This window comes from Lissotriton helveticus, chromosome 5_1 (assembly GCF_964261635.1).
Source record: "Lissotriton helveticus chromosome 5_1, aLisHel1.1, whole genome shotgun sequence".
Classification (NCBI taxonomy): Eukaryota; Metazoa; Chordata; class Amphibia; order Caudata; family Salamandridae; genus Lissotriton; species Lissotriton helveticus.
In genome coordinates, this window is record NC_136065.1 from 1,342,060,841 (window position 1) to 1,342,086,167 (window position 25,327).

At 45.8% G+C, this 25,327-nt stretch overlaps 1 protein-coding gene across 2 annotated transcripts in view; it reads right to left on the reverse strand.

Moving 5' to 3' along the window:
* The window catches only part of CELSR2 (cadherin EGF LAG seven-pass G-type receptor 2), a 325,195-nt gene that overhangs the window by 89,457 nt on the left and 210,411 nt on the right, over positions 1-25,327 (reverse strand). For both annotated transcript variants that reach the window (XM_078644214.1, XM_078644213.1), the window contains exons 7-10: positions 21,665-21,828; positions 16,511-16,636; positions 3,071-3,237; positions 65-250 (exon numbers count right to left, since the gene is read on the reverse strand). In XM_078644214.1, coding sequence (XP_078500340.1) covers positions 65-250; positions 3,071-3,237; positions 16,511-16,636; positions 21,665-21,828 — 643 coding nt within the window. The remainder of the gene's footprint in view (positions 1-64; positions 251-3,070; positions 3,238-16,510; positions 16,637-21,664; positions 21,829-25,327) is intronic.

A 25,327-nucleotide genomic window follows, 5' to 3' on the forward strand; every position in this document is an offset into this window, starting at 1 on the left:
GGGGCTGCGGGGGCTGATGTTACGTACACCACTGCAAATCGCTTTTTCCATTCTTTCCTCATACCTCATGGAGACCGTAATCAAAGGTCATGACTGCCACGCCATGGGCCTCTGGACTGTCCTTCCGGCTTCTCATCTCCAGCTGCAGGTAATGCCAGTCTCCATCGTTCACCTTAACATGGTCCAGTTTCAGCATCGACACGCGACTACTGGTGCGGTGGAGGGTCATCACGGCATGGCCGTCACTTAACTGCCCAGGAGAAGCAAGGCAAAGAAGAGGGACACAGAAAAGGAGAGATCGGTCGCAAAGTCTTTTACACATCATACCACACCACCCCCGTCCATTGAATGCACCCATGTTATGCAATATAATTTTTTTTTAAACCCTGGTGATTATCGGAGACAAATACTTAAAAATCTGGACACGATAAAACGTACACTTTTTGACAGGGTGTTACACATCCATAGGCAGAGCCACTGGAATTACGGGATTCTGTGACTGTGGAATTGTATGCATAATTATCGCACATTTGCCGCATAATCTACTCCATCATTTGCAGATTTAAATTTAAATAATGTTTTCAACATTTAAAAAATAGTTTCTAGCTCAAAAGGATCAAACTTTACTAAAAACAAAGCAACATGTTTTGCCGCGCAGTAGAGGGCCCTTAGCAAAGGTTGATTTGACCACAGATGTTAAACTGGTACTAATGACCTGAAGCCTTTGCCCAGGCAATGTTAGCATGTAAAAATGTAAAAAATAATGAATTACCGCTAGGACAGTATGTGTTAGATTAAGCAGCATAATTTGTCTTTCTTTGTGGCATAATTTGGTATTACTAAACTGAATAGTGCATGTATGATATTTAAACGTGTATTTCCCCCAGTAAATATCGGCAGATTTGTCCCGATTAAATTTGCTGGTGAAATTGCGGGGGATGTGGAAGAATAGGTGCAACCATGACTTCTAAACTCCAATATGTCCAGTAAAATGAGTTAGTGAACACTTCGGAATGTATCGCCCCACTTGTAATAAATAGTGCTTTAGAGTATACAATAGACTGGAAATTGGACAGAATTAAATGCTGAAAATACACAAAATTGCACATCTAAATAAATGTATTCTGCCAGTCTACTCCCATCAACAAACCACTTGCTTGAACAAGCCTCGCTGTGTGGAAAACACAGAGTCGCATAGAGACATCACAGAGGCTAATGACAGAAAAATGGTTCTCGAAAAGTGGAAAATTTAGGACGACGATTTGCATTTGACGATAATTACAAAACATCACAGGGAACACCGAATTCGAGATCAACAGTAAAGGTACATGAGCATGCTAATTATTATAGATTAAACAGTAGTTCTACTTTAATCTAAAATTAAAATTGTTTACTGTCCCTGTAACTAAACACTCCTTGCTTCTGAGTAAGTAATTTAGGAATGTAGTCTGAATCCCATCCTACTCTAAATGTTAACAGTACACTCGAGGTGGCAGAATGGACTTATTATATGTCCTGACCGAGGGAGAGAGTCATTATTTATTTTTATGTAAGATTGTACTATGGTGCAGACTGGACCACATTGCTCTAGTGCGCTTTTTATGTAATAAAAACGTACAGACCAATCCAATGTTGTTAAAGCAGTGGCTTAGACTATGTAATGTTTATAGCTGAACTGCATTTCCAGTGTTGATCAGATCTAGCCTAGGTCCAGCAGATGGCGCTGCAGTAACAGACATGATTTCTGCGCACTTGCCACGATTGACAGATTTACTAGCACTGCAGTCCTCTCTGTAGCATACAGTGCCGAATGCAAGCAGCCCACGGCTTGCTCGATTGCAGAGGAGTTCTGGGGAATCTATGGTCTGTGCGATGGAGCAAGAGGCGAGTGGTGGTAGCATTGGGACACAGGGGGAGAACAGAGCCCAAGAACAGATAGCACTGCCTCCCAATAGCTGGATGAAGGTGGCAAACACTGGGGGAATCTATGCGCTGTATGATGGAGGAGGCAGAGGTTGTATAAAGGGATATAAAAAGGGGTGTATGTACCCATTGACTGACAAAGTCCTAATGCAGCCTGCACTGCCCTGAATCAACTGTGCGATGGAGCTGATCACAGGTGGCGCCAGGCCAGGGCCTATGCGGCGCTCTACGCAGAGATGGGCTCAAGGCGCCCCGATTAGAACGCATGGAGCACCACGAAGAAGCAAGGGCTTGCCTGGGATGATTTCAGTGCTCAATTTGTGAAATACTAAGTGCCAGGCCCGTGGCCAGGAGGCCACTGCAGCTGGCACCACCCATTGCGCCGTCATCGCTGCCAATGACGGCACCAAAACAACTGCTAATCATCTCCCTCGCCTGCAAGCGCGAAAGTTCAGATTATTCCAGGTCCCCAAAGTTAAAGGAATGACTGGGGAGGCAGGTGTTAGTTCTTTTTAATGCATATTGTTTTTATAAGTAACGGTTTATATAGGCAACGGTTGTTCTGCTCATCTCTAAATATGATGAGCAGCGCCACCACGTGGCAGACTATCATAAGTGAGCTGTTGACAATTAAGTGCTGGTGCCTGGCACTGGAAACCACTGGCTCAAATTAAGCACTGTTTAGCCCTCTGGCAGTAAGGACATGAGTGGGCGGCTCGGGGCACATGTGCCCTGGAGCACGAGTCACAAGCACAGGATGGGCAGGGCACTAATCGCAGCGGCCATTTTGGAGTGTGAACTTTTGTAGTATATTCCTAGGGAAACTGCTGAGACAGTTCACTGAAAATGTCGTTATAGAACCTGCAGGACACAGGATTGGAAGCTTGATGAGCTAGATACTGCCAATTATCATTCTTAAGTCGTTACGCTGTTATATCGAGCAGGTTAACAGGGATAGCTGCCTACGAGGTATGAGACAATTTAGTTTGTGGCGCGTGCTCTGGACAGGGTTGACTAGTAACCCAGGCTACAGTAAGCTTCATCGTAGAGGGCAAACAGATATCCAGGTTAGAAGTTCAGAAGTCTACCCATCCACAACCCCCTGTATGACCCACGTGTGCTCGCAGTTACACCATAAACCACCTACCAGCAGGGTGATGGTGGATGCCTGCTCAGCAGAGGCCCGCAGAAGGATGCCGTTTGGTTGGCGTGTGCGGAACATCAGCCCAATGTGCCATGGTGTGGTGATGGTAATGGCCAGGTTGTTCCAGGCTACCAGGCTGCTTCCCAGGTACCGCTGAGGGCTTGCCATTTCTGAGTATTGAGGAGGAGAAGGGGAAGAAAAAAACACAAACAGATCAGATGCCTGTGTCATGATGCAGTCAGATCACCAAGTTTAGGAATTGGACAGGGAAAAAGAACATTCCAGTTGAAGCTTAAATCCTGCAGCCCACACATGCCAGGCGAGCACATACCGTGCAAATGTACAAGAGCAGTACTATGTGACCTGGTTAGAGCGAACCATCGATCAATGAAGGGAACGCCATGTCTACTGCAAAGGCTTAACATTTCCCACTGGTTGCATGCCAAGCTCTGGCCAATTTATCATTTTCAATGAAATTGTCGAAGTATTCCAATGTTATAATGTGTTTTTGTAATAAAAAAGAGTTCTTTTGGTAGCACAGTTAAGTTGTGCATGAACCCACAAACAAAACCCCCCACAATTTCCATATTTGATGGGATATGCAGTCTTAAAACAGGTATTTAGAAATGGCCTTGTTGCTAACTTGCCAAACATGCAAGTAGGAAAATCAAATACATTAGTGATTCTAGCATCCCCACTTGGCCAAATTGTGGATTCTGAGCAAATCATTTTTTCTCTCTCACTGCATCAGTTCCTTTTTCTGCCAAGTTTGTAGTTAATGAACAGTCTATACTCCAGTATGCTTACCATATAAGAGAGTTGTCATACATTCACTTTTAGTCACATTGACTACAAAAGTTTATTTTTATCCCTTTGTCTTATTCTACTTCCTGAATAACACTACACTCCTTTCACCGTTTCTTTGCCCTTTGAAAATCACACCAGTGACATGCTTTGGCCTCCTGCGACAGCTGTTGGGGTCTTCTAAAACATGAGACTTATTGGCACATCAGCAAAGGTTTTAGTTGAAGTCTGAGTCAATAGTGACAATAATTAATGAGAGAGTATTCCAGATTTGCTTTTGCCAAGGGAACCAAGGCCACAGGTCCCACATTAGATGATGATTTAGTCACACAGGCGTCAAGGTGTGCTGGAAACTAATCGCTGCTTGGTCTTTTAGCAAAGTTAAGTAAAGATATGATAGATGTATTGGAAGCCCCTCTAACGGAACTTGGTACACCTGAGCGGTAGAACTGATGCTGAGAGTAAAACTGTGGAGTCTCAGACAGAGCATCTGGCTTGAGCTGGACATCTCACTGCCTTTGCCTCAGCCGTACTCTTCTTTTAGAGCCTCAGACTCATCCGTCTTGACTTTGGGTAGCACCACCTGGGCACGAAACATCTTCTAATTGTTTTCTCTATGCTGCATCCCTCAATGTGCGACAGCTGGAATGAGATCTACAACCACACCACTCATTCATACCTACCTACCTGCCTCCCTGGAGCAGCAGATGGGAGAATGCGACACTAAACTAAATCAGAAGCAACAACATCACTACGCATACAAACTTTTTTTGTAAGCCCTATACTGCACACACTCTGAAAATAACAAGGCACAATCTTTTTCATGTTTATTCTTCATACAGAAAGTAACAAAGACAATATGCACCACTGATCACGTTTAAAAGGTGGTGCAAAATTAAGTTTTGGCTAGTTAGGAAGATGTTATAACTTCTGATGGCGAGGGCTGTATCTCAAAAGCTGAAAGTTCACTTTTTCTTTGGAAGCTGCCCTTGCGTAAACCGACCTTTCCAATTTCACAACCATGTTCAATGTGGGATCAGGTGTGTCAATTCCCTAGGACAAATGTTTGCAGGACATGGTGCCCTGTGAACTAGCGTTGCCGCAGCCAGACAACTGAACTTGGCTGGCCTGTGCTTTACAAAGGTCACAGAAAATCCCCATCTCTGGCACCATATCTCTAATTAAAAGTGTCGACTAAATCCACTGGATTAAGAAAGAATACAGCGCTTCTCTTTTAACTTTCTCCGAGTGCATGTCCACAAGCTTTGTCCGCTGGTCCGTGCACTGAGCTGTGTAAACCTCAGTGGATCTGGCCTCTTCCTCCATGTCAGATCCACTGTCAACACAGCCCCGGCCTTCAACCCACGGATATGAAATGCAAACTGACAGGTGCCCCTGCACAACAAAGCCCCAGAAGGCTCAGCAGGCCAGGCCAGCCGAGAGTCGAAGCCAAGCAAGAGGCCTCAATATACCAGGGAGACCCTGGCGTCCACTGGAACAGCTTAAATCATCAGAGCCATGTTTCTGTGAGTTGAAAACAGCAGCTTCCCTGGACCTGAGCTGTTCCCAGTGGCATCTTAGCCACAAATGTTACAAACCCGGTTTCAATTGGTAATCTACAGAACAAGACCGCTCAGTGAGTTGATCTTATTGGCTGCTTGAAATATTACAGATCAGTTGGAGGGCAACGCTCAAGAAAGGAAGGCCTAGATAGTCTGAGGGCAAAGGATGTGCATACCACAAGCACAACTCCCATTTCTATTAGGCAGGATTTCATAGAGCTGGGATGAGCCAACAGGGACTTAACAGGATGGTGTGGTGAGAACAGAACTTGTTTGGTGAACGTTCCTCTCCAAAGACTAGATCTCACAGACAGAAATTAGATTGTGTTTCCAAAAGTGCCTTAATTTGGAAATTTTCAATAGTAAAAATGACTACCAGAGAGAGGGACGCAACACATTGTGGCTGTGGACAAATATTTACATTGGTGAAGGGTGCACTGGTCTTACTCCGGTAATTGCTGTCACCAAGCGGGTCAAAATGGTGGTTCAAAGATTTCTTCTCACAGCAAGAACTACTGTCCGAGAAAGGACAGCAATAGCAAGCCAGTGACATACACTCTGAAAATACCCTTATCCCTGGAATTAAATACAGATGGTGGGTAGAGATGGTGGGTGACAAGTGTTCATTTCATAGCAGGAATACTGCCACAGAGCAGTATGCAAAGGTAACTTCGCACACCATGCTTCTTTCCCCCAAATCAACACCACTCCGATAATGCACAGGAACATATAGACTCTTGGTACGTTATGATTGATGCAAGTTTTAAAATGTATCTTTATTGATTTTACATTTTAATTAGAAACAACGCCCCTTGCAGTATACGTACAACCTCCAACCTGTAGCACAGAATTATGTCAGGAAGTGTGTTTGTTTAAATACTTGTTCTTGGTTTCTCACGATCTTAAGAGCGAAAATTGGAACAATGTATTTTTATGGAATACAAAGTTTTAAACAGGTTATTTTAAACGTGCTTTAATTATTAATTTGTACATTTAGTTAAAGACAGGTAGTTTATTGACCCTGCCTTGCACCCTTCCCAAACTTTACTTTTGACTTTACATTCATTTTAAGAATGTTAAAATGCCGTGGCTTTCAATTAGTGTTTATAGCTCCCTCTCTAAACTTTCTCGAATGTACGGGTATAAAATTGCATTTTGTGTGTTTTTACTATTTTAATGCATTCTCTGCCGACAACCTGGATTGTGTATGAATTTTAAATCATCAATAAAGCTATGCTAATAACAACTACATTATCTGTCAGTGTGAAGGGAGGTGTTGAAATCGGTGGCACATTGGTGAAACAATACCCCTTCCTCGGCGGTGGTAAGGGCAGGCAGAGCTCGTTCCTACCTGTGAGGCTGGAGCGCTGGGGCTGTGGGAACTAAGATTTCACATTAGAGGAATGCTCTTATAGGACCAGTGCCTGGCACAGGGGGAGGAACACACTGGGACTTTGTTCACATATTTCCATGAAGTGCATGCCTTCAGGAGCGCGGGTCCCTGCCCCGCTCGGGTGCCAAGCCGCAGCTTGTGTTACCTCACGCCGCCCCGGCCTGCTCCACGGTCGACGAGGCGGCCTTAAAGTCGACTTATTTACCCTGCACCAGGATGCAGATTCGGGCATGCCGAAGCCTCCGCTGGGCCGGCGGCCCACATTCCGCAACAGTCTCCGCCGTGAAGGGATTACCTGCCCCCGTCTGTGTACCTGGGGCTCTCAATTAACACAGATGCTGCCAAGATACCGCCGACATGTCACTAGCTGAGAGTGCGTGGCGCGTCTACGTGCCCCCCCCCCCTCCTTGCGATAGTGAGGGGGAGGAGGAGAGATGAGGGCGAGAGGTCAGAGAGAGGTGGGCTCAGACACCCTGCACACCGCGCAAGGTGTATGAGTACACAGGGTGATTGCTGTCCCGCCCCCACAATTGCAGGCTGAGTGCAGCGTGATGGGGGCGTAATGGAGGTGTGATGATGTCTATCGGCACGAGCTCTCCGAGTGCTGGGGGCAGCAATGTACAACATGGAATATGAAAGCATCGCCCGTCTGAACAACACAAATTGTGTCTCCGCAGGGAGTATCTCCTGTAGCCAATCTCCCCTCAACGGGGCCACAACTCTGCCAAGGCACCTCAGCCGCGCCCTCTCATGGCCATCCACTGCTGGTCGAAGACCCTTTCTGACCTTTAGCATCCAGGTGACATGACGCTGAACGTTAGGCGTTCCCCACGACTCCGTCAATTCTATAATTGCAGTGTGTTGTGCTGAAAAACACTGAATGGAAACGGTGCAAAACGTGCTGGGGGGCGTCTGCCGGACCGTTCGCCTCCTATGACCATTGAAACACCTAAAGGGAGAAACGGATGGAAGCCGGCTCGTGAACTTCCCAACTCGGTGACAAGACAGTTCATCACACTGAAGGACTTTAAATTCCAAGTCACAGGAAGTTAGGGACCCCGATTTCTTGCAGTGTCGGGGGGAGGGGGGTTCTGATACATGTGTGTATATTCTTGAACCCTCTTCACCCAACAATGCCACTACGAGAGACTGAAAGCCTGGCAAAGCAATAACTACACCTCCATCTGCACCGTCGTGTGGTACCCAACAGTTCACCTCAGGCTACATCCAACGCCCATGATGCAGGTGGCCTGCCTGATGCTACAACGCCCCAATCTCAGGTCTCCAGGCGACTCCACCTAATACAGGCTACAATGACTGGCACTCGGGCTGCACACAACCCCATGGTGCACCCCAGACTCCACCTGAGGTTACAGTACCCACATCTGTATAATCTAAAGAACAGTGACACGACTATAGCGTAAGCAAACATAGTTCAATAAATGATGTTTCAACTTGATGTTTCACCTGCCCTCTCTGAATATTCAGACTGCCATGGCCACCCCTCTTGGTCTTCTCACCTTTCCTCACTGGCACAATCAGAACTTGGCTAAACTTTGGTTCTAGGAGCTATTTACAACATCCTGGCACCGGTCCGTGCTCTTATTTAACGGACAGGTAGCGGTCCACTTTGTCCCCAAACTCTAGCCAAGGAAGTTAGGACGATCTGCTAGATATGTCCTTCACTGTTACAGATTCTGCACGTCTGTTTGTGGGTCAGTGATGCTGCCGGGCCCAAACATGTGTCCATAATAAGGGTCCAGAAAAGGTGGACAAAGTCCTCGGGCCCGGAAGAAATTAACGCCACAGTTGACAGGCAATGAAACATGTCGGCCCATCATTAAGTGGTTTGCACACATGCAGTATGGTTTAACTTCAATAAACACACAAGTCTGGAATAAAAGTGGTTCAGAAGTGAGTGTGTGGCTTATTTCAAATTGAACTGCAAGGGGTTGAATTGTGTTATTTTGACACAGATGTTTGTAGCATCCTGCTACAATAACTACAGACACATGTACTTGTATTAACTGGAGCTTTATTACTCACTTGTTACTCCTGCCCTGTCCCTACACTAACTAACTTCCCTCGCTCCTGCTCCTCCTCTTCCTGCCCTCCCCCTGTCTCCACCCACAACCACTAGTCTGCTAACTTCACAACATCTCCCCCCTTTGTAACAAAACAAATGAAACTCTGACTTCTTAGTCCATTTCTGCAATAAGTCTCCTGGGTGGACGTGTACTCCTCTGAGGTCGCGGCGATTTGACACTCGGACCAATGCTGTCCGGTGTTTCATCGGCAGGACTGAGGTTCTCACAATCAGCTGTCCGTGGTTCAGCCGAACCAGGAATGGCTATTTCACTGGATGCAGTTTCGGGGGTGTCTTGCGATAGTTTCTTGAAGTGTGAAATGTTTCTGGTGATGCGTCGCTGCTCAGATTCGGCAGTCAACATAGTTCCTTTCCTTTTCGTGATTACTAACGGTTCATCCTTGAAAGGGCAGTCAGTCTTCCTCTGCTGCTCTTGTCTGACAAGTACCTGGTCCCCTTCATGTAACGAGAGCGACCTTGCTCTTCTCCGTCGATCTGCATATGTCTTCATCTTGTCTTTCCGGTGTTTGTCAGTCACCCTCATCTCTTGATGTTCTCGAGCAGGTGACACTGATGGTTGTAAGGCCCCTTCCCACGTTGGAATGCGGTTCCGCATGGGACGTCCCAGCATGAGAGTCGCTGGGCACTGCCCTGTGGTTGCATGAGGGGTTGTCCGATAGGCTCGGAGGACCTCATTGAGGGCTACTTGTAAGTCCTTTCCCTCTACCGTTGCATGCTGAAAAGTCTTTTTGAGTGTGGCCATGAATCTTTCGATTGTTCCATTGGCCTGTGGCCAGAGGGGCGTGATCTTACGGTGGTGAAAATCTAGGTGTTTTGCAAACGCTGCAAAGTCTTGTCCATTGAATGGGGGCCCATTGTCTGTCTTCACTTTAGAGGGAACTCCCCAAGCCGCAAAGACTTCATCAAGCACTTTGAGAGTGCTCGCAGCATTGGTTGACGGTACAAAGTGTGCAAATGGATATCTGGAGTGTTCATCAATGATGGCCAACACGTATTTGCCCGATGACAGGGGTCCATAGAAATCAATGGCAATCTCTTGCCACACTCCCGGTGGAAGGGGGGTCATGTTCAATGGTGCTGGAGGGTCATTTTTGCTTGTGAGCTGACAGAGGTGACAATCCTTCAATGTGGCTTCCACCATTTGGTCAAGGTATGGAAACCATACTCGCTCTCTCAGTGCACGCTTGGCTGATACAATACCCCGATGACCTTCATGAGCAAGTGCAACTACTCCTTGTCTCAGCTTGGTAGGGATCACAATTCGCTGGTCTCTCAGCAGTATGCCATCAGTGGTGGCAGACAGTTCACCACTTACATGTTGGAAAGCTTGCATTTCCTGTTTGAGGAGCTGATCAGTCTCTGTGTCCGTAGGATCATGCCTCCACCTGTTGTGTCGAAGGCGGCGCAAGACCTTCTGCATGACAACATCTTGGGACGTACATTCACGGATGGTGTCCATTGGAATGGCAGGAGGGAGAGCTCGATCTGTCACAAAGTGTATATATTCTTCTGCAATAGAGGGATTAGAGGCTGACGATGTGAGTGGATGTCTGGACATGTAGTCAGCCGGGTTTTCTGACTTCCCCGGCTTATGGACTATTGTAAATGTGTATTCCTGTAACCTTAGGCCCCACCTCTCGATTCTTGGGGGCATCTTGGACCGGGGATTTCCGTAGATGGTGACAAGGGCTTGGTGGTCTGTAATTAGAGTGAAATGCTTACCATATATGAAAACATGAAAGTGTTCACATGCCCACACTACGGCAAGACTTTCTTTCTCGGGCTGCGAGTATGCCCTCTCTGGGTCAGTTAGACTGCGACTCGCATAAGCAATAATTCGACGTTGATCTGAATCGTTGTCATACTGGGCCAGGATGGCCCCAAGCCCAACGGGGCTGGCGTCCACAGTTATTTCCGTTTTCCGTTGTGGATTGAAGTATGACAGGTGATCTGCAGTAGCCACTGCCTTCTTGATGTCTTTGAATGCTGTCTCACATTGTGGAGTCCATTCAAATGGTTGACCCTGTTTGGTCAGGATGCGGAGGGGGTGGCTGATCGTTGCGTAGTCCTGGATATACCGGGCACAGTAACTGGCCATCCCGAGGAATGACCGGAGCTCGTTAACGTCTTGAGGACTCTTGGTGTTGTTCAGAGTCCCAATTTTGTCGGGGTCAGGCTTCATGCCAGCACTGGAGAAGATGTGATCAAAAATTTTAATGTGTCCTGATGAAATTCACATTTGTCCTTGTTCAGGGTCAGGTTAGCTTCCAGTAGTGCGTGACAGACACGATTGAGTGCAATGTCATGTTCTCGTAGATCAGAGCCATACACAAGAATGTCATCGCTATAGTTAAGCGTGTTAGGAATGTTCTGGATGACTTGTCTGATAGCCTCTTGAAATATTTCAGCTGCTGAAGAAACTCCAAAGCTGAGCCTCTTATACCTAAACAACCCAAGATGGGTTGCAAATGTGGTGATGTATCTGGATTTCGTCTCTAGTTCCAGTTGATGGTACCCCTTATTTAAGTCCAATTTGGAGAACACCTTAGCTCCGTTGAGAGCTGCGATCATGTCGCTCAAATGCGGTCCTGGGTGTCTCTCTCTTTCAATAGCAGTGTTGGGCAACCGCATGTCTACACAGAGTCTGACTTTGTTGGCGGTGCCCTTTTTAGGGACAATGACTACTGGAGATACCCATGGAGTTGGGCCTTCAGTGCGCTCGATGATGTCAGCGGCTAATAGGTCCTGGAGTTCTTCTTCCACTGCGGTCTGCAAATGGAACGGCACCCTTCGTGGATGCTGAGCAACTGGCCTGACTTGTTCGTTGATGTGCAGCCGCACTTGACAGCCCTTCAACTTGCCTAGCCCTTGAAATAATCTGGGGAATTGACTGGTCACATCTCGGTTGCCACTGACCTTGAAAAGAATTTCTACAAGGTGAAGGCGTTCTGCTGTGGGCAAGCTCAATAGACAGTCTGCTTCAGGGCCTTTGATGACGTGAATGACTGCCGAGATGGTTGTGTCTTCATGTGTAAGGGTTGTCGAGAACTTCCCCAGGCAAGGAAGTGGCTTCTTGGCCATCCAGGTGAAAACTCTGACGGGTGCAAACGACAGAGGGGGACGCGGGCTCATTCTTTCGTATTCAGTGACTGGAATATAGTTCAGGGACGCACCTGAGTCCAGTACAAATTTGGTGTCATGATTGCCGACCTTGATGTCCAGCCTTGGGTATGTTTTGAGCTGATCAGGATCCGCAGCTAAGTTCAAATATTCAATGGTGTATACAGAGTCTCGGGATGACGGCCTGGACTCCCTGGACGGTGATCTCCGGTCCCACCTGGACCGACGTGATTCCCTGCTGGAGTGAGACGACCCTGACGATAGGTCCGTTTGATCTGGAACCGCTCGTGCATAGTGTCTTCGGCCGTCAGAACGGGACACTCTTAAGGTGCCTCCTCGTGGCTCAGGCTGCACTGTATTGTTTGTACCGCCTCTTCTCTCTTGGTGGTACTCTCCACACATTGCTTCAAAATGATTTGTTCTGCCACATTTCCGGCATTTCTGGCCCATGGCAGGGCAGCTGTCCACATGGGGGTAGTCATATCCACACCGGAAACACTTTCTTATATTTTCAGATCTCCTTTCTTTCTTCCATGGTTCTCGCCGCTGATGTCGCGATTGTTCTCGACGAGAAGACGGGCGTGACCTCCACTGCTTGTCTCTCGAGCTTCTTCGCTGGTCACTTCTGGCGTGCACACGTTGCACTACCTCCCGACTCCCTTTGTGCCCTGTTTCAATGGCAGCTGCATGCTCCTCTGCTTGATCAAAGATCCGTGTCATCTCCTCGATCTCGTCTAGTGTGTGTTCTTTCCTCAGCAACCGTCTCCTCAGTTGATCGGAGTGACATCCATCAATTATTTGTGATTTTACTGCAGCATCCGTGGAGAAGTTATCAAATGCACAGTGCCTGGCCAGTCTCCTCAGTCGCATCATGAAAGCGCTCATTGGTTCTTCCTTCCCTTGACGTGCTGAGTGGAAGGTGTGCCGTTCATAGTCGACGTTCTTTTTGTGAAGGAACCTCTTATTCAGAGCATCACGCACTTTGACATAAGTATCTGCCTCTGTGGCAGGAAGGTCCTTAATTATTTTAACGATCTCTCGCCCCGCCAGGTTACACAGGGCAATCAACTTCTTTTTGTCCTCAGTCACTTCTGATCCTTCGATATAATCCTCGAATTCTTTGAACCATTCTTGCCATTTGGGACCCATGGTGCCCCCAGTGGTCACTTTTAGGGGTTCAGGCGCTCGCAGGTGCGACCCACCTGGAGCCTTAGGCTGATTTCTCTCATCACCGGACATCTTGGCAAGGTTTGCAGGTGTCTTTGTCACACTCACTTGGACTCACCAATGCTTGTTTCTTTTCGGGTATCAATGCTTGTTTATTTATAGGCACCAGTGCTTGTTTCTTCGCCAATGCTTGTTTATTTTCGGGTACCAATGCTTGTTTATTTACCAATGCTTGTTTGTTTATAGGTACCAGTGCTTGTTTCTTCGCCAATGCTTGTTTTATCATCAGTGCCTGACTTCAAAATGGCCGCCTTTGCTCTATACAGGGTTGTCCTTCCCAGCTGCCTGACTTTAAGATGGCCGCCGTCCCTGCAGGCACACACGAGGCTGGCTCTCCAGGCTCATTCACTCGGGGCACTCAGGACTCACCGGCGGTCGGCTTCTGGGGCAGTCCACGCCAGGATTCACTTCTCCACCACCACCACGGACATCAGGTGAGATCGGGGTGGGCTCCCGGCTCGCCTCCGCAGTTCCCGCTCTTGTTTCGCCGATGGCCTCCCAAACCTCACGCATCGGGCGTGAGGTTTTCCGACGTCCGATGTCGCCCGGGCTCGGATTGCAGCGCTCTCAGCAGCGCTTGCTGGCGGCACGTTGTGGACACCGTCCACACCTCTGGGGCACTTCTTCTTCCTCTCTGGGCACTCCACAGGGTCGGAGTGGGCTCCCGATTCCTGCACACCGGCTCTGCACTTAGGACACACGCTTCCAGTGTGAGGCGCGCTTTCAGCGCGACGAACTGCTTTGCTCTCGAGCAGTTCAGCGCACGTTTCTTCAGCCCCTCTGCTCCCTCACCGACTTTGGGGGGTCACTCTCGACAGCTGCTGGCCTCGACCTCCGGGCGGCAGCGTGGTTCTGTTCAGCAGCGTTTTCACAGCTGCTTGGGACAGGGCGTCTTCGTGGGGCTCTGCACACAGTGGGGCTTGCTGTATCCCACCCTCGTCGCCAGTTGTAGCATTCTGCTACAATAACTACAGACACATGTACTTGTATTAACTGGAGCTTTATTACTCACTTGTTACTCCTGCCCTGTCCCTACACTAACTAACTTCCCTCGCTCCTGCTCCTCCTCTTCCTGCCCTCCCCCTGTCTCCACCCACAACCACTAGTCTGCTAACTTCACAACATCGTTCACAGTTATTTCTTGTTTTTCTGGACATTTAGCATGACAATTTTTTGTTTTGACGGGGTAGCAACCTATGATGAGAAACATGGGCATTACTGGTGATTACTAACCAGCCGGCCCCTTGGGTGTTGCGCATGTGAGGTGCTACCCCGCTTGTTCACATTTTTTCCACATTGGTGCACATTTGAGTGATATATCCATCTGTGAAAGTATGGGGTATTTTTTTTGAACACAGTGACTGTTGATTGAGAGGTTGGTTCTTTTAAATGAAAAATGTAAGGCTACTCTGAGTTGGGACAATACCAATAAAAGGAAAAGGGTTGTTGTGGAGGAAGAAAATATACTCCCAAGTCCTACTCACGAAGTTAAGAAAATAACTGCCTTAGCAGACTAGGTCTCATTGTTGAGATTTATAATTTTGAGTGGAGGGCGATGTTTCTTCCCAGTGTTGCTCCCTACTGTATTGAAGGAGGAAAAACTCTTTAACTGTCCCAGCTAACCTTTCTTAGAACCAGGGTCCCCACATTCCATGTTCTACATTCTATCCCACAAAAACATTCTACTTCTATTTGTTCTACCTACCTATCTCTATCCCACACAGCTCTCCCTTAAACAATATAAAACGTAATACACTACAATATAGCCCAATTTGAATTAACAAAAATAACACAAGAATACTGAGATATAATTCCAAAATAATAAAATGATACAAGAAGGTATTATCCTAACTGATAATCATCAAATTGTGTGAGTAGTTTACTCAGTCTTGCACCCCACCACATACTCTCATTCATCCCAAACTCATTATCTCATACACAATCTGATTAACCTTTTTACTCCTATTTTTACACAATCTGATAAAATGGTCCTTTTTCTTGCCGTTGCTACATACTTTGTTTAATGCCAGACACATTTTAGAAGTAGCCAAATGGCTATTAGAACTATATCTGAAACACAACAACGCTTTACCAGGTGTATGCCCCCCTTCATTTGTCTTCACCTCTCCAGGTCTGCCTTTATTTTTAGTATCCTTTTATCCACTAATAGCACTTACATGAGGCACACTCCTACTTTCACTTCTTACTGTTTGTATACATTTCTCGATACCTCAATGCTTCTGAGTGCATCAACTGCCGCCTTCAATGTAATCTCCCCACACAGCAATAAATTCTCTTGACGTAATCTTCAGGAGAATTTAGTCCCTCAACACTCGGCCATTTGATATATGTTCAAATTCACAAGTTACTGCAAAACCCCTTAAAGCAGCGACAAACTGATCAATGGTTTCATCTTTTTTCTGTACCCTTGAATACAATTTGCAACACTCCGTGACCACATTGATCTTCCTAACAACTCTTTCCTGCATTTGTTTACTTGCATGCTGGTAAACATCAATATTGCCTGCATTCTCCACAGGAGGCACATTTTAGAACTCTCCCAACCCAACAGCCCCATATCTGAGTTACAATAATGACAAATGTCTTTCATCCAAACATTCATCCTCTTCCAGTACTTCCATATATGCTTCAAACATGTCCAACCATAAATCCCACAGAATGGGTGATTCCCCGTGTTTCGTTAAAAAACAACACGCTGGAGTTTGAATACTTGCCATTATGGGAACAATGCATAAATAAAATCTCAATAGAAACTGAGTCTGTCTAAATATTACAATTATGCTATCGCTCACAGTACGATACAATTCCCTTGAGAATTACACTTTGGGATCACAGGGCATACATAAATATAACATGCACAAAATAATCACCAATGCCGTGTCATAGCACAATATGAATACTAATACAATGTCAAACCAACTAAACCACCATACTGTACTTGTGCTAAATGTATTGTTTTGCACTAAGATGGCACAAGTCATGCAATTGGCAGGCAGAAGTCATGCAATTGGCAAGTAGTATGACAATCACCGGAAATTAAAAGTTTTCTCTTTTTGCCATGCAACTCTTGAAAACAAGTAGCACAAGTTATTTCAACCCTTCCACTGCGGTATTTAGAATCCCCTCAGCACACGCTTTGATTGGATGACAAGAACGCTATACATTAGCATCACAGTCCAACCAGTGCCCGCCTCCTTGCCATCTCTTACCTTGTTCGCAGTGCTGACCTCCAAACCCTAGGGGGCACTCACAGCTGAAGCTGCCCCAGCGATTCACACAGGTGCCACCGTTTAGGCAGGTGTTGCTGTCACAGAAATTCTTCTTGGCGGCGCACCCTAGGAGAAATCAGACAAAACAGACAATTAGTGCTTGGGTAATGGAGTAAACTCTGGGTTTGGCTGGGTGGGACTTCTCTGACTCGGGGTCTCACGTGTAACTGTTTTAGCCAGTTGTTTTCGAAAGGAGACATGTGGATCCGGTGTAATTTCATTAATCCATTTTGATTCCGCCAAGCTACCGGAACAAGTTGAAGGTTGCAGTTCAGGACAGCACGGGCCCCCCGTTGTATGTGTTCAGCGCAGTTTTGGGGGTACAGCTGTGCTACAGACACCGCTTGATTAGCCAATGTACCTTATAGTGTCTGGTACATATTATCTCAGTAAGAGGAGAGTGATTTTAGAAACCTACGAAGGCATCATTAATGCTAAACAATAACATTTTAGTGCTGGGTTACAACGGCCACTACTACCTGACTTCTGGCCGAAGGGTTTCTGGGGAGAATGGGTCTAAATAGACTTTTAAGGCCGGAGCTGAGCTGAGCTCAGATCTTTGTGTTTGTTGACCACACAGCCACCTTTAGCCCTCACTGAGTTGTGCCAACACGCTGTTTTCCTAACCCCCTTTTTATAGGAAACTTGCCTTTAGTCTTTCGTTTTCTTCGCTTTTTAAGGATCTTTTGTTTCTGGCATATTATGGCAGTGCAGGCTCATGACTGGAACAGATGCAGGTAGTCACCATTTGCATCCTGCATCAAATTCCATGGGACATCCTGACATGGCTGTTAGGTCTGTATAAGAACAGGCCTTACTGCATCGCAGAGAAGCAGTGTATAATTATTTGGCATGGGTCCTCTTTCACCCAAGGTACTAAGTATGCGGTGAGGGTAAGGCCAGTCATGACATGAGTCTACATATAAGCGGTTTCCTTAACATGTCAGCATTGCTAATGTAGGATTATTGCACTGTATATAAACCAAGCACAATGCAGTAACATTTTTAGGTCTCGCGTGGTGTTGTAGCGCAAAGCGCTGCTCGCTCGGTGAGAGATTTTGTGGATGAGGGGTTTTCAGAAAGGGACTCTAAGCCCCTCCCTTAACTTCCATTGGCTTGCGTCACCGGTGGCCTGCCATTGGAAATGAGGGTTTTTTGTTGACGCCCTTTCACCTCCGATCGGACTGGGTCGCCTGCTTTGCTGCTGTCACAAAGCACTTTCTTATCTTTATGGGGCCATGTATTTCTAATTAGAAACACATTGCCCCACAAAGACAAGAGATTGATGCTTGTTTTTTGTTTGCGCTGGGAGCAGTGCGGAATGAATTGTAGCTGTTTTCGCCAGTTGTTTTCGAAAGGAGACATGTGGATCCGGTGTCATTTCATTAATCCATTTTGATTCTGCAAGTTACCGTAACAAGTTGAAGGTTGCAGTTCAGCACAGCACTGGGCCGCTTACGAACACAATTACCTACAAAATCAGCCTTGCGTATGTATTTCAGAGCCCGCTCTCCCCACCGCATCCCGAGCCTTGCCCCCGCTGCGGCACAACACGAGAAAAGGTGACGCTGCCCTTCAGGCCCCTCTCTGCAAACTTGTAAGCATTTTTTGTACGTGGGACTTCATCTGCATTCAACAGCGTTTTTACCTTATGTGTGCGTCACTCTGCTACTGCATGGCAATGAAGCAGCGACACCGGAGGCTAAAACTCTGCTTCCGATGCCTGTGAGGAGAGGCCATCGTGTGAAGAGGCATTCCCACCACACCAAGCAGGGACCCCTGCTGCTACCGCTATGGCTGCCAGAAGCATCATGTTGAGCCTCCAGGATTCTCTGTTTATTTAGATGAGCATAAAGTCTTTGCTCAAGTCCTGGAGCAGTAGCTGTAAGTATATCCTGCTCAATGTGCATTAGAATTATCGACTTCTCCATACGAGATATTTAAGTGTCAGCGACGATACTCATTTTGCAGTAACTCCACTCACAGTACTAGATCCATTTCTGCGCGCTATTAGCTGCTCCGCTGCAACCAGAGCAGCATTAACAGTTTGCTTGAAGTGGTCTGTATGTTAATACTTATGGCGGACATTCATTCCGCTTAATAGTGAGGGTGTAGATCCGGACTACTGTACATAACCGAATATTGCTGAAAACCTGCCTGGGCAGGTTTTGTATTCCATCCAAATTAGTGGTTGACTGTAGGGATAGTGCATGAAAGGTCAATATCTAGTTTAATGTGCTCTGCTGTATAAACAACCATACTGCTTGCTGCATGCTGTATCCTATGCCGGACTATAGGGGGGGGGGGGGAGTGTAGTTAAAAATCATTAAATCAGGTCTACAATATATCCCTTACTAGCTATAGCCTATATACATTTCTACGTAAATGTATGGTGAATCTAGCCGGATCTCATTGCTTGTTTTAATAGAAGCACCTCATTTCAACCACACTGTGTTCACTAATAATGTTTAATACCAGAATGTCCCCATTTGTTAATCTAAATAACAAAATTGCATTACAAGAAAGCCGAAATACGTTGTGTTGGAGAAATTTGCTTGTATCGATCAGTGACTAGATGCAAAGTGGGGCATTATTATAATACATCATTGAGTTTGTATTCGAATCTAAAGGCTTTTCTAACAGGTATCTTTATATCCCACTCCTATTTTCACACGCTGTAGCCAGATGCTGAAATGTCAGAATAAAGGCAGACCCTGCCTTATTTGAAGTTGCTGTTGACTTTTGAATGTTATGTGCGTTTACTGGGCATTACTGCGATAACATGTTTTTGTTACATAAAGCAACAGCATTTCAGTTCTGTGTCCTTCTGTACTGTACAGATGGTACACTTTAGGGTATGCTTTATTTTTTTATGAATTTGCAGTAGTTGCATCCCTTCTTGCTCAGCTTGCTTAGCTGGCAGAATGTTGTTGCAGCGTTGGCTAGGAGTTGATTATAGTTGAGCTTTTTTCTTTAAGTTAAACAATGAAGTGACATTCATACAGCCTAGATTCATACAGCCTAGATTCAGGATGCTGCCTCCCTGTCAACATTTTAGGCATCTCTCTTTTTTTAAAGTCGGGAACATTCTGTTAAAACTTCTGTTTATGATGTAAGGTATTACTTCTCACAAAAGAGACTGAATTGTGATATTAATGTGCTGAATGCAGCCAAGGGCCTTATGAATCAATGTAAACGACTGCAGTGCATAGTTCCTAATGTTCTATATGCGATTTGCCTTCAACGAGTAATTACTATTGAATCATTGTGTGCGGTCTCACTCTTAATGCCTGTTTAGAGTGCTCTTTATGCTGGACCCAAATATGTTGCTATTTAATATAATGTTAGACTTTTATTAACTCGCAGAAAGAGCGAAAGTTTTGCAGTAGTACATTGAAAACAGCATCTGCCATTAATATAGTCAGTTTAAATTGCGAGGCAAATACGTGTTTTATATAGTGAACAATAAAGTTGGTGGTTTGGAAGCATATTCCAAAATTAGAAACATAAATCTTTTATTTTTCAGCACACCGCCCATGATATGCTGTGTGCATGTATAGAATTGGAGGACCCCTTCACTTAGGCCTGGGCGGTAAATTCCGTTCCGGCAGAATTTGGGTTATTTGGCGTTCCGCGGAGAATGCAGAATTGCCAAAAATTCTGCGATCCGTGGCTTCGGGTTATTTTTTGCTTGTCCGCTCTTTCAAAATGCGGGTTCGTGAGATATTTCTCCCCGAGCAAGCAAACAGCATTCGCGAACAGGAAAAAAGTATTGCGAACGGGCGGAACAAGCAATCCCGCGTGTCCAGGGAACTTTTACGTGCTTGCGGAGTTTTTTTTACCGTTTCGCTGAGCTTTGCGTAGCACGACTACGCAAATTCCGCCCACCCCTACCTTCACTGTACCTCTGTGCTGCCGAATTAATGATTTTGTACTGTTTTTCTTTGCCAGGTGTCCCTAGTAAAAGGAAACTACAGTTTACTTGTGGTTAAAATGTGTCCAGTCTCTCATAACTAGGACCTCTAATTCACCTAAAGTGTTATGAATGTAAGATTTATTTGCACACACATACATAAGGTACCCTTTCTGGGGACCATGTGATGGTAGTCACAAGATGATGGGTTGAAGATGGTCTTAGGTAAATTCATAATACTCAGTCAATATGAAGGGGATTACTTCCATGGCTTCCACATTCCAGCCTCTAGTGCCCAGGAGTCTGGGGGGTGAAGGTTGCATTGACAAATGTTCTACCTCTGGCAGTTGTTGCTGGAGGCGGTCTGAGATAGTGGCTAATAAACCTACTCTTATTCAAACATCTGTGCTTGGTGTTTTAGTTGGTTTGACTACCATAGCACTGCTTAATTTGAGCCGGTGGTTTCTGGTGCTACACAACACTTAATTGTGAGCACCAGTGCTAATGACTGTCTGCCACAAGGTGGCGCTGTCTGGCTAATTTAGAGATGACCACAACAACAGTGAATTATTAATTCACTGTACATTAAAAATGACTATTACCTGCGGCCCTAGTCATTCCTATAGCTTCGGAGGCCTGAAAAGGTCAGTATTGTCACGCTTGTAGCAGTGTGATGGTTAGTAGTTCTGTTCAGGGGCAGGGCTTTAAGTGGGATGAAAAAACTGGGGGTCTCTCAAAGCGGCGTGGCCAATGTAATTAATGGCGTGGTTTAAAAACAAGTATTAAACATGCAATAAGTCTCGCCTTTCATTAAGTTAAAGCCATTTGCTTTGCTATACAATACCATTAGCAAAGCAAATGCTTTAACTTAATCAAAGGTGAGACGTATTGCATTTTCAATGCTTGTTATACCTAGTAGCTGTTTGATTGAATTTTGTTATGCAAAATAAATATGATCCAAGTTGTTTTTCTCATGCCACAATATGGTCTTAAGTCAAATTATTGTTCAGTCCTTAGCCCGAAGCCACTTCAGCTCGCCGGTTTTCCTTCCTAAAAGAGACCCTACATCCTAAGACTGTCTCCAATGAATTGAGAGCCCCTATGCTGTCATCCCTGTGAAATGAAACGTTCTCCTCTCTATTACTTCGCATCCATCTCCCTGCTCTCTCATTGCTACATACCCGGCACTGTCCCATTGTTGGCGATGAAGTCGGCCATGTCCACCGGTCGGTTATCAATCAATAGGTTCTTCATGCAGCCCACAAACTGCCGGTTCTGAACAGGGAAGCTCTCAGGCAAGTTGGGGACGCCACCAAGCAGCAGAGGCCCAGTCAGATCCAGAGACCTGAGGATGGAAAAAGAGTTGGAAATCATTAAAATTGGAGGCAAAATAAGTTATAAACTGGAGGATTAGGGACTCAAGAGTCTAAAGTAGAGGCCAAAAAAAGAGTCCACCCGTTGGCTGCACTTGCAGCTTGCATATGATGCAGTTCCTGCTTCTGAAACTCTAACTTTGCCACATAACTTCTACTCTGCAACCACTGCTCCCCTACTCACTACTTCACCCTCTCCTGTGTTTTTCCAAGCCATTCTCCTTCGCATCCTGCTCTCTACTACCCTACTACCCACAAGAACTCTGTCCTTAACCAGCAGCTATCCTTCTGCCCACAAAGGTCTTGCTCTTTCAGACTCCACATTAATATTTTCTCCGACGTTTATTGCTTAGTTTTAGACCTGTTTGACAGCACCGATCTACAAGACCTACTGTTACCAATACAATTTAAACAATCATTTTCAATGCCAATATGTCTGGCTTAAAAGGGACGTTGTAAGGTAATGTGAAGCATTACAAGTAACTAGCATGGGAATAAATATGTATTTTGTGTGGAAGCAAAGTACTGGAAAATAATATTGGTGTAGGTTAAAAGGTCACACTATAATTGCACTGTAAAGCCTGACCTAAAATCCACGTACATTAATGACTGCCCTCCTCCCATCAGTGCTGCTGCCAGAGAAAAACACCATAAATTAGCCAGTTATCTAAGACACTTCACTTGCATTCCAATGTCATGTGTGTTCTCCTTAAAGTTCAAACTTAGGCCGCTGGATAAATAAACAAGTCAAGCATTAGCAATGCCAATAGGTCTCGCTTTAAAAAAATGTTGTATGGTGATGTAATGTGAAGTATGACAAGGATATAACATGGAATGGATGTGTAATTGTGTGGAAGCAAAGAGCTGTAGAATAATATTGGTGTAGGTTAAAAAGTTAGGTGACAGTTGCACTGTCAAGCCAGACCTAAAAAATCTATATAGGTTAAAGACTGCCCTCTTCCCATCTGTGCTGCTGCTAGAGAAAAACAAAATAAATTATCTAGTTATCTAAACTCTTCTGTGCTCCCGTTAGCCTCCCTCCCTGGTGCTGCGAACGGGCAATGGCCGTCGCAGCCCCACCCACTCATTAGAACGCCTGCACCGCGGCGGAATTGCTGCCGCGGTTAAGGCGCTAAAACACGTTAATAGCTTTACAGTGTCATGTGTGTGTTCCTGAAGTTCAAGCTCAGGCAGCTGGATAAATAAACAAATTGATCACAGGTGTGTGGAGGGCAAGCACTTTTTTGTGGAAACGCACAACTTCTGCCCAATCAAAACCTGTACTCCTGGTTTCCAACATGTAGGCAGAGCCACAGTCCCCCTTAGTGATGCTCACATAATTGTTTAGCAACAGCTGCGCAGTCACGTCAGACCACAAACATACACAGACTGGGCTCCGTCTCCACCCAGAGGAGTATTTCTCTTTCGGCTCATCCTATTGGCAGGTTGGTGTGTCATTCCTACGGAGTTCTTGCTCTGCAAAGCATGATACTTTGGCATCTCACAAATACTCTGAATACTAAATCCAATGTATCCTATAGATGCATTGTATAAAGAAAGTAGTCAGAGTTTAGTTTTTTCCCCCTGCAGTAAGCAGTTTGTAATATTTCAGTCAAGACTCAAACACAAATCAGACCTATTGGTCGTGCCAGTGCTTGTTGAACCAGTTCCAATGTATTTGATAATCTTAACATCAGTGGATGTCCTACACTTTACCAGCAGGTGCACATTTTGTGGTGTAAATAAACAGTATGGGAAGGTGAGTCGGCCATTACCCCTTGCCCAGTCAAGCCCACAATCATCCACAACTCCAGTTGTACTTCATTCACAACACATCTCAGCGTGGTTCAAGAGTGAATGTTTCCAGGTGGGCATGAATACCACCTGTTCACAGGGAAACCGTTGCTGCTGAAGGTGGCAATTCAGTTTCTCGGCCCTTAGCCCATCAGGTGGTAGACAAGCTGGATTCCTCTGTATCAACTCCTGCACAAGTACACAATGTATTCATTCGCCCATAAATGCAGCCGCAAACAACGTAGAAACGTGGAAAAAATACTTTGGTGCCAGTTGGTTTTGACAGGGACTTTATAAATCAATCAAATAACTAAGCATGTAATAAAACACACATTTCTTCTGCGAATGAACTGCCAGGAGATTGACAAGATGCATTAAATCCTTCTCAAAACAGTGAAGTCACAAAACACACAGAGCAGCCACGGACTTCTCACGTGAGGCTCTGAGGCCGAACCGGTCGCTTAGGTTCCCTGGCAGGTCATCGCCGTACGGTTTCCTTTCACAACCATTCCTGGTAAACATTTATGAAAGGATAATTCGCCCGTCCATCAAGACGCCCCCTTAGGTTGCCGGGCGGAATGTAAGACGCGCAGCTCGCCCGCACGCGAGGGAGCCGACTGAGGTGTGCATCAGAGACGGAAAACAAGTAGTTGAACTTCAGCACCACCCTGGAGGCACGAGGCGCTCCATCTGCACGGCACCCGACCAGGGGGCACACATGCCTGAGCGGTGACCTTTCGCAGCAGCACCACAGATCATCCCTGCTGACGGAGGAGGCAAGTAAGGACAACAAGGGACACCCGACTCACAACGAACCAGGGTACAGAAGCTATAACCAGAAACAGTGGTTACTGTGGAAACAATTGTAGACAATACACAATATTGCAACGCACAATGGCAATAGAATAGGTGTAGGAAGGATGTCAAAAAGAGAAGTGAGACTAAATACAGCGTAATACTAGTAAGTTCAGAATGTTTATGTACATGAATATTTACAGTGGTATTCCATATTGGCGCGTAGTGTTCTCAAGTGAACAATGAACTCCTAACACTGTGCATGACATTTTGTGACATAGAATTTTTTTTCCATAATGACAAAGTCGGCAAATGATTTAGTACAAGATGAACCCAGCCATTTGATATAATAATCGAGACTGGTCAATGGTTCGCTTTGAATACGGTCAACAGCGTTTCAACCCCGTTAGCTGTAAGGGGTCTCTTCAGGACCTATCAATGCAGGGACATCTGTGGATAATAATAAATTAGAGTAAATCATGTGGGGCCAAAACCAGCCAGGACGCTGGAATTATATACAACTGAGCTGAATGAGCATATACCTGAGGGAGCATTAGACTGTTCAAGTGATAATAGTGCTCCCATGGGAAGTGAAGGTAGAAAAAAGGGGGGTACTCACATGGGACCCCAGCCGGGAACTAATAGAATGGGAAAGGCAATAGAACTACACGTTAGAAAAAATGCATGGAAAATTTGTGTGCAATGCGCTAGTAAACAGACTGACGAAGGAGTCAAGGCAATCATGAAGCGCGAGGGCGGGCACTGGGTACCCCTTGGCAAATGCCAGCTAGATGTGCACCCTCTCCTACACAGCCCTGGTCTCGGGCACAATCCTTAAAAAAAAGTAGGAAGTGTGCATCAGTCATTACTGAATGGGCCCAT